At 44.9% G+C, this 10,177-nt stretch overlaps 1 protein-coding gene across 2 annotated transcripts in view; it reads right to left on the bottom strand.

Moving 5' to 3' along the window:
- Positions 1-9,770, bottom strand: part of STAC (SH3 and cysteine rich domain) — a 123,585-nt gene extending 113,815 nt beyond the window's left edge. For both annotated transcript variants that reach the window (XM_055414678.2, XM_055414677.2), the window contains exon 1: positions 9,162-9,770. In XM_055414678.2, the coding sequence (XP_055270653.2) occupies positions 9,162-9,272 (111 nt within the window). In that variant the 5' untranslated portion in view covers positions 9,273-9,770. The remainder of the gene's footprint in view (positions 1-9,161) is intronic.
- Between the last annotated feature and the right edge of the window lie 407 nt (positions 9,771-10,177).

Raw genomic sequence — 10,177 nt, forward strand, 5'->3', positions numbered from 1 at the left:
ACAAACAGACCAATGAGGCAGAACAGCCATCTCTACATAAATCAAAGATACAGCCATCTGATTTACGGCAAAGGTGGCAGTGCAGTGCCATAAAGTATCTTGACCCCTACCTCACACCTTGGCAACTTCAAAAGGATTATAGACTTATGTGTGAAAGTCTAAGCAATAGCATTCCTAAGAAATAATACAAGAGAATACCTTCATGCCTTTGAGGTAGGCAAAGGTTCCAAAGGGGAACACAAAAAGCACGTAAGCAAGAAAATGAACGAACTGACCTCACCGAAGAAGAATTTTGGGGACTTTCCTGGTGGTCCAGTGATTAAGAATCTGCCTCACAATGCAGGGGACGCGAATTCAATCCCTGGTCAGGGAACTAAAGTCCCACATGCTGTGGAGCAACTAAGCCCGAGCACCACAAGTAGACAGCCAGTGTGCTGCAACCATCCTGCAAGGTGCAGCGAGGATCCCGAGTGCTGCAACTCAACCACGACCCGACACAGCCAAATAAATAAACAAATACATAAGATTAAAAAAAAAGAATTTCTGTTAAGAAAAGAAGAGATAAGCCACAGGATAGAAAAAGATACTTACAACATATTTATCTCTAAAAGTACTTGGATCTAGAATATGTAAAAAGAATTCCTACCAATTAAAAAATGACATATAGCCTAATAGGAAAACAGACAAAAGATTTGCAAAAGAGGACATTCACAAGAGGACATTCAAGTGCCCCAATGTATTAAAAATGCTTAACTCATTAGTCACTGGGGACATACAAGTTAAAACCATGGCACAATACCACTAATCACCTATGAGAATGGCTGAACTGAGAAATACAAACAGCAGCAAATGTTTGTGGGATAAGGATCAGATGGAACTCCTCTTCATTGTTGCTGGGATTATGAATTGGCACAGATACTTTGGAAAGTTGATAGCATCTACTATCAACATAGGCATACCCCACAGCCCAAGCAATGTTCCCCCTAAGTATACACTGAAAAATAAAAGTGCCACAAGGAATATGTATAATAATAGTCAAAGCAGTACACCTTCTAGCAGACAAAATTCCAAGTAGCAATCCAAATTCCACCATCAATAGAACAGTTAAATAGTCGTCTATTTATATAGTGGAATGCTATACAGCAATGAAAATGGAAAACTATTGCTCCATGTGACAGCATGGATGAATCCCACAACATAATGCTAAGTGAAAGAAACCAGACATAAAAGAGTATGATCCACTTATATATATAAAATTCAAAAATAAGGAAGATTAATTTATACTGTGAGAAATCAAAAATTGAGTTATCTTTCGGGAGCTAGTGACAGAAAAGGGTACGAGAGAGATTCTTGGGTAGTGATAACATTCTATTTCTTGATTTTTGTGTTGGTTACATACAAGTCAGCAATTTATTTTCTGAAAATTCTTTAATCTGTAATCTTATCACGAGTACACCTTTTGGTAGGATGTCATACTTCACTAAAAAGTTTACAAGAAAAAAAGGTATGATATATCTTTCTAGAGAGCACTGTGTCAGTAAGAATAAAAGATCAGTGAAGTGTTTATAACCAGACCTAGTAATCCTGGAAAATCCCATGGACGGAGGAGCCTGGTGGGCTGAAGTCCATGGGGTTGCGAAGAGTCGGACATGACTGAGCAACTTCACTTTCACTTTTCCTTTCATGCATTGGAGAAGGAAATGGCGACCCACTCCAGTGTTCTTGCCTGGAGAATCCCAGGGATGGAGGAGCCTGGTGGGCTGCTGTCTCGGGTAGCACAGAGTCAGACACGACTGAAGCGACTTAGCAGCAGCAGCAGCAGTAATTCTACTTCCCATGACACTAATCAGAAATGTATTCAAATGCTGAGGTATCAGGATGCCCATTTCAATATTTTTTAAAGCATGAAAGCTAAGAATCTAAACTATAATTAGAAGAGACTGATGAAATAGATATGGTACAGCAATGAAACATACCATCTTTAATGCTTAGTCAGAGAGTACAAGAAAACTATGTACAACATTATGTAGAAGAAAAAATATAACATGCATTTATGTATGTGTGCATGCGTGCTAAGTCACTTCAGTAGTGTCAGACTCTTTGCGACCCCATGGACTGTAGTCCACCAGGCTCCTCTGTCCATGGGATTCTCCAGGCAACAATACTGGAGAGGTTTGCCATTATCTCCTCTAGGAGATCTTCCTGACCCAGGAATCAAACCTGCATCTCCTGCAACCCCTGCATTGAAGGTGCATTACTTACTGCTGAGCGACCAGGGAAGCCACCATTTCAATTTTGTTTCAAGAATGTGTGTGGGTGTGTGTGTATAAAGAGAAAACTTAACAGTTCTTATGTCTAGGTCTATGCTTAGTTGCTCAGTCATCTCAGACTCTTTGCGACCCCATGGCCTGTAGCCTGCCAGGCTCCTCTGTTCATGGGGATTCTTCAGGCAAGAATATTGGAGTGGGTTGCCATGCCCTCCTCCAGGGAATCTTCCCAACCCAGGGATCCAGCCCAGGTCTCCTGCATTGCAGGTGGATTATTTACCGTCTGAGCCACCAGGAAAGCCCAGGAATAGTGGAGTGGTAGCCTATCCCTTCTCAAGGGGATCTTCCTGACCCAGGAATAGAACTGGAGTCTCCTGCATTGCAGGTGGATTCTTTACCGTCTGAGCCACCAGGGAAGCCCAAGAATACTGGAGTGGGTAGCCTATCCCTTCTCCAGGGGATCTTTCCAGGAATTGAATCAAGTCTCCTGCACTGCAGGTGGATTCTTCACCAGGTGAGCTACCAGGGAAGTCCATGTCTAGGTCATTATGTGATAAATTCATTTTTATATTTTCTCTGCTTTCCAGTTTTCTACATTTAGTACTTATTACTTTTACAATCATGAAAATAATATGGACACAGTCAACCTCATAGTCTAGCTACATCTGAGCAACACTTGGATTCTTTGACAGAAGGGAGGAAACAGTAGATTACCTTTGCCAGAGCCATCATTTGGATTAAAGTATAAACAGGAAGTGAAGAAGAAAAGAAAGAAAATACAAATGGTTCCTTCAAGTATCTTGGTTGGAAGGGAAAAAAATCCTGCTTTCTTTGACACTCTATAGTTTTTTTAGTCTAGACAAGTGTTTCTTAAATTCGGCTGTACAAGGAAGCTTTACAAAAATACTGATTCTTGGGACCTTCACTCACAGATTTTCCATTTAGCAGGCCTAGCCTATGATCTGGACTTACCAGGGGATTTGAACGCAAGACCAGGGTTCCATTTTCTTTCATCTCCCTGCCCCCCCACTCCGAGTAGAAGTTAGAAGTTAAATTCCTATCAATAATAGTTTCATATGTATGTAATGGGTTAGCTGGCCACAAAGTAGGCAATCCATAAATAATTTCTGATTAATGGACACAGAAACTTTTCTGGGAGAAGAAGGGCACATAGTCATTATTAGGGATTGCTTCTTGCTAGTTTAGAGGGTCATCCAGGTTCAGAGAGAACCATTCTGGAATGAGCAGACACTTTGGCCCATGGCTCCAGTGGGGTCCTAGGTGGCTTATATCAACCTTTCAAAATCAAAGTCACTTGCCAGGGAGTCTATGGCTTAGCTTCTTGGGGATGCAATACAGCTAAGATGAAATCTCACTGGAGTCAGCAGTATAACTCAAGTGCAAAGGGAGGAAAACTCAGTTATACTATAAGAACGTCAGTTTTGATTACTGAAATTTTCCCAATGATGAAATTTGCTGTTGGCCAGTGACAGAGTCATCTAATTTGAAGCGGGAAGAGAAAGTAAACAATGCTTTATGCTTACAAAGGCTTTCAACATATGGGGTGTTTTACATATTCTCAGACCTTACCAAAAAACCCATGCCAATAGGGAATTAGCATCCTCATTGTAGATTTTAGGAAGGTGAGACTCAGAGAGGTTAGGTAGCTTCCCCATGGACACAAAGATGGCATGGATAAGAACAGATCTGAAAGCTTGTTTATTTGTCCTCAAAACCAATAATCCTTTCACGTCATCAAAATGTGAGCTTGTGTCATATAAGTGATGGCAAAGGGAATCCATACCAAATGCCATGTGACACTCCAGTAAGATTTCTACATTGTCAATAAGTCAGTATAAAAAGAGACATTCATTGCAATAAAGGATGCTGAAACATGAAATTTTTCTTAGTATTCAATGATCTCTGTCAAACACTTAGACAATGAATTAGATTGTGGTCTTTCTTAGATAGTTAGTGGAAAGATAGAGGGGTGAGGTTCATTAGTGGCTTTGAAACTCTTTCAACTCAACTAATTTTATGAAAAAACAAAACCACATAAACTACATTATAACTTGTGCTTACTGGAATTTACTCTGAGGAAAATGTGCTGGGGTATCTAAGGTCCTGGGCTTCCCTGGTAGCTTAGATGGTAAAGAATCCGCCTGAAATGCAGGAGACTCCTGTTCTACTCCTGGGTCAGGAAGATCCCCTTGAAAACGGATAGGCTACCTTTCCACTATTCCTGGGCTTTCCTGGTGGCTCAGACAGTAAAGAATCTGCCTGCAATGCGGGAGACCTGGGTTGGATCTCTGGGTTGGGAAGATTCCCTGGAGGAGGGCATGGCAACCCACTCCAGTATTCTTGCCTAGAGAATCCTCATGGACAGAGAAGCCTGGTGGGCTACAGTCCATGGGGTCGCAAAGAGTCTGACATGACTGAGCGACTAAGCACAGCGCAATCCATGGTCCTACCCAGGGTTCTTAGGAGGGGTATTGGCAGTAACTACCTTTGTGATCTTAGGCAAGTCACTGCCTCTCTCTGGGCCTCTATTCCCTCGACAGAGGGAAGAAAGAGTGAGCAGATTTAAATACACTGGGAAAGCTATGAGCACTTTATCGATTTGATATAAGCTATGGATCCCTTCCCCAGATGATGCACATATACACGTACATGAACAATTTTGAAAGTTCTGGCTGTTCACAGGTATTCCAAAGACAATATGTAGACCTCCAAAGACTATACTGACCTGTGATTTAAAACACCTCCAGTATGTGATAATGGGATTGTAGTCATGTTTACCAAAAAAGCCCTTATTCTTTAGAGATACAACTGTAAATACATATGAATGAAATGCTTTGATGCCTGGTGTGTGCACATATGCTCAGTTGCATCCGACTCTTTGTGACCGCACGGACTGTAGCCCACCAGGTTCCTCTGTTCATGGGATTTTTCAGGTAAGAATACTAGATGGGTTGCCATGCCCCCTTCCAGGGGATCTTCTGAACCCAGGAATCGAACCCATGTCTCTTGCATCTTCTGCACTGGCATGCGGATTCTTTTATCACCTGGGAAGACCCTTGATGTCTGGAATTTGTTTTAAAATGAACCAGTGTGTGTAAGGAAGGGTGGAGGTACTGGTGGGGGTTACAGATGAAACAAGATTGTTCATGAATTGATAACTGGGAGAACAAAGTGATTAGGTACATGATGGTTCTTCATAGTGTTTTCTCTGCTTTTGTGTGTGTTCAAGTTTTCCATAATAAAATAAATTTACATGATAAAATTATCCATTATTTAAAAATACCCAGAGAAGATCATCTCCAGTGTTTCCAATTCTTATATTTGATTTAGCATTCCAAGGAATCTGCAGAGAAAATGGCATTCCAGAAACATTTTATGTGCTCAAGGCACTGAATCATTATCATTCTTCTCTAATGGCCCCTCTAAAGGGTTTGTCGTGGTCAAGTTTTCCAGATGGTTCTGTGAAGTTCCATTTAATCACTTCCGTAAATATACTTTTGGGGAAAGAGTAACAAAATCAAAGAAGCCAGATAAAAGTTGGTCTTTAATCATTTCATGTGATAATGTGGCTCAATTTATTTTCAAGGATTTCTAGAGAAGAATAAAACACAGTTGCAAGTGGCTTTTCAGTTCAGTTCAGTTCCGTCGCTCAGTCGTGTCCGACTCTATGCGACCCTGTGGACTGTAGCCTACCAGGCTTCTCCATCCATGGGATTCTCCAGGCAAGAATACTGGAGTGGGTTACCGTTTCCTTCTCCAGGGGATCTTCCCGACCCAGGGATCGAACCCGGGTCTCCCGCATTGGAGGCAGACGCTTTAACCTCTGAGCCACCAGGGCTTTTAGTGGCATATAAAACACTTGGTTAGGATGTTAGGTGAAACAGTATAGAGTGTAAGATGGACACCGGCATAAAATTCAGCAGCACGGTGGTCAAAAACTTGTTCTCCAGAGTCACGAGGCCCGGGTTCCTGTCCCTGCTGTGTCAGTCACCTCATTGTACAATCATGGGGAGCTTTCACTTCCCTATCCATAAAACAGAAATAACAGCACAATGTCTCTCACAGGGTTATTACGAAGGGTCAAGTTGTGTCTGACACCCACCAAGCACTCAGTAGATGCTTACCATTGCTCTCTCAACTGGGTAAATATAAAAAAACAATGAAAAAAGGCAAATATACAACCAAGACATTATCAGTAATGGCCTCTGGATTGTGACTAATGGGTGATTTTTTTCCTTCTCTTTATTTAATTTTTTTTTCAGGACTTTTCAAATTTCCACAAAGTAGTTGTTACTCTTATCAGGAGAGAAAAAAAAAGTTATTTTAAAAATGTACAGTGAAATCTAATAATCAAAACAAATGAGCAAATATAACCAAACAGAAACAGACTCGTAGATACAGAGAACAAACCAATAGTTGCCAGAGGGGAGGGAGGTGGGGTGAATAAGTGAACGAGGTGAAGAGGATTAAGAAGTACAAGCTGTTAGTCATGAAATAAGTAAGTCACAGGGTGCAATGTATAGCACAGGGAATACAGTCAATAACAGTGCATTAACTTTGTATGCTGACTAATCTAGAAAAACACTGAATCGCTATGTTGTATACTTGAAACTAATACAATACTGTAAGTCAGTCAGACTTCAATAAAATAAAAGAAAAAACGAATTTCAAAAGTCCTTCTTGAGAAAGGTTACAGTCCAGAGGGGCTGAACCATGCCTGTCCCACACGGTATTCTGACAAACAGATCACTTCAGAGGGGAGTAATACAGGATGACTAGCTGTCCACGTTCTCCTACCAGACACTCATTGTCAGATGGAAGATCCTTGTAAATGCCAATAAACCTTCAAATGTGGCGCTCCTGGTGCAGAATGAATAGAGCCTGCCTCTGTTCCTGTCTCTTGCCATCCTGCTGATCCCTACCACACAGCCTCCATATCAACTGTTTAGCCCTTTTGAGAAGCATGGGCCCCCTGGAGAGTATCACAAACACTACGCCAAAAAAATTTCACATTGAGGTACACGACTTTGCATTCAGCTTCTTGGGGTTCATGGACAACCCCCCATAGCCTGTCTCCACTGATCAAGAACACCTAAGCTATGACAGCCAATTTAGGAATATATAAATACACATAGAGAAAAACTGACGTGTACAAGTCTGAAACCATAAGCCAGATAAATTGGTGGATAATGATGGGTATTACATATGTAGTCTTTGCTTTGCCAAAGAATTTACATTAGGGTATCTATAAATAGCAAGCCCATACAGTGTGTTTGAACCAAGCTTGCTGTAAAATCAAATGCTAAGCCCTTTCCAGAACATACCTACTGCAGAGCAACAGGCCCAATTAAAAAACCTGATTATTAGTTTCAGTCTTGAGTTTAGTTACATTCATTTCCAGTATTCTAGATCACTTGCAAAGTGCCCACTACCCCGGATCACTTAGGTGAAGGACCGTCAATGCTGCACAATGATTGACAGCTAGTAACTTCTGATTGGAGGGGAAGTGGTGCCTGTGCGTGGGTTGTGAGACCCATTTGGAGTGAATTGTCTGTGGTGAGATGGATCCCATCTCCTTATCTCAGAAAGGAAAACAGTGAACAGGATTGAGTCCTTACTCTGTACTGGGTGGGTGTTAGGTCATCTCTATGCCTCTCAATGATTCTGGAAGGTGGGATTTTGCCCCTGTTAACAGTTAAGTTTTAGAAAAGTTGACACACATGTTCCAGGTCAGACATTTGCCCCCAAAATAAAGATAATGCCAAGCTCTCTGTCTTGGATTAGCATCTTTGATGGTTAACTTTCAGAGGCTGGGATACTGTACAGCGGGCAGGATCACTTAGGATGGAAGTCACTTAGCTATGCTTGTGATCCTGCTTATTTGTCAATGGCTTCCAGGGATGGCTGTGAAGGCAGAAAAGGAGGAGACTCTTCCTGGCCCCATCTGATCTGCTCTCCACACTGGCATCCTGCTCTCCTTCATTCCTCCACAAGAACTGCCCCACATTCCAAAGACACCCAGGGAACCCACAAGGAGATCTGGAAAAAGAGCCAGGAGCCCTGCGCTTAAGGAATCCATATAACTACAAACTCCATCTTATGGTTTTTACTCCCGACTGAGATGCCATTTGGCATCGCACAGCTAGCAGCCGCATTTTACTTGATCCTCTTCCAAGATTTCCAAACATGCGCCTGGCACCCGTGAACGTTTCAGAGTAAGTGTAACAGTGACAGAAGTGCCGCGGGGTTGGTTTTGTGTATATCAGTGTAACTCTCACAAAAGCAAGTTTAAGTTCGAGGATTAACTTCTACGAGAGGAACATCAACCTTCCCGAGAAGGTAGCATTTCCCTAATTTTTCTGAAATCAGCGGTATCCGAGGTTAGGGATGAGTCCGGTTAGCCTAAAGGATCTCAGGCCCGTGGGATACAGGCGAACCTTTGCTGGTTAGCAAATGCCCCTGCTTTTCTGGAGGAGTGTCCTGGGCTGTCTGTCCCTCAGCCTTCAGAAGCCGCCTAATACCCACACGCGCTTTAGGCACATGCAGGTTCAAAGCACAGAACAAGCACGCCACCACCACCCCGGAAAGCGATCCGAACCCGGAGCCACTGTGAACTGCGGGTGCTCGCCGGGCAGGAGCCCAGCGCAAAGCCCCGGGGCCGTGCGGACAAGAAGAATGGGTCCCCAGCGACGTGGTCCAGCACCGCTAGCAGCGAGTCCTGCTGGACATTCGAGTCTCAAGGGAGTACAGTCCTTGAGAAGAACTAGGGACGCGTCTTAGCCTCCGGCGCCAGCGCCAGTAGGGAGGACACAAAGGTGGACAGAGAGGAAGAGGAGTGAGTTTGTGTCCTCTTGGGGCAAGCGTGCGCGGTACCTTGGATTCCTGACTGCCGGTGGATGCTGGAGAGGGCGGCTGCTCGGCGCTCGCCGTCTCCTTGGGCAGCCCGTCCACGCTGTCCTCGCGGGCGCCGCTCGGGGGGATCATCGTGGCGGCGCGGGAACGGTGTTGGGCTCCCGGAGGAACAGCGAGGCTCACCTCCCTCCGGAGCGCCCTCCCTGCCGCGCGCAGGCTCGCTCAGTTTCTGAGGCCGGGGACTCCCATCCTCGCCGAGGCGCCGCCGCGCCCTCCTCCGGCCTCGCCCCCGCCCCGGCCCTGCCCACCTCCCCGGCACCCGCCCGGGCTGGGGAGAGCGCGCGCCCCGCCGCGCCCGCGGCCACCGCGGCGACGACCGCACAGTCGTGACTGCCGCTCGGCCGCGGGCGAGGGGACTCCGGCTGACCCGCTCGCCTGAGAAGGGCTCCGGGGCGGGGCTGCGCGGGCCCCCGCGGGGAACAGAACGGGGCCGCGCCCTAGGGAGGCCCTGCGGCCAGGCTGGGAGAACTCGGGTGCTCGGCACGGTCCCGGGATGCTTTAGGAGGTAGAAGGAAAATTCTGACCAAAGCCCGAATGATCCAGCGGGAGGGACCACCTGCAGCAACTCCCTCCTTCTGCACCCGGAGAAACTGCGACTCTCAGAGAGCCGGGATCCGGTGACTTAGCCAAGTTATTTATAGGGTTCAGTGACGGAGGAAGCAGAGCTGGGGTTTCCTGGCCTGAGGGCGCTCCTCTTTCCTCGGTTCAGCTTTGGACTGAAGCAGAGAGACACTGCAAAACGTGTTTGGTTGTGCGTTTATGTGTTAAGCCGGTCACACTTTTTACGTATTTAACCCTCAGAGCCACCCTATTAGGCAAGGTATTATTAATATCATTCTCATTCATAGATGAGAAAACTAGTAGACTAACTAATTTGCTCTAAGTGGCTGATCTGTAAGTGGTGGAGCTGGGATTTGAACCCATTTTGGCTTCAAAATTCATGCTTTTTGGACTACTGCGGCTAAGTCGATTCAGTC

Source organism: Moschus berezovskii, chromosome 24, assembly GCF_049115385.1.
Source record: "Moschus berezovskii isolate FMDL1 chromosome 24, NW_MosBer_1.0, whole genome shotgun sequence".
NCBI lineage: Eukaryota > Metazoa > Chordata > Mammalia > Artiodactyla > Moschidae > Moschus > Moschus berezovskii.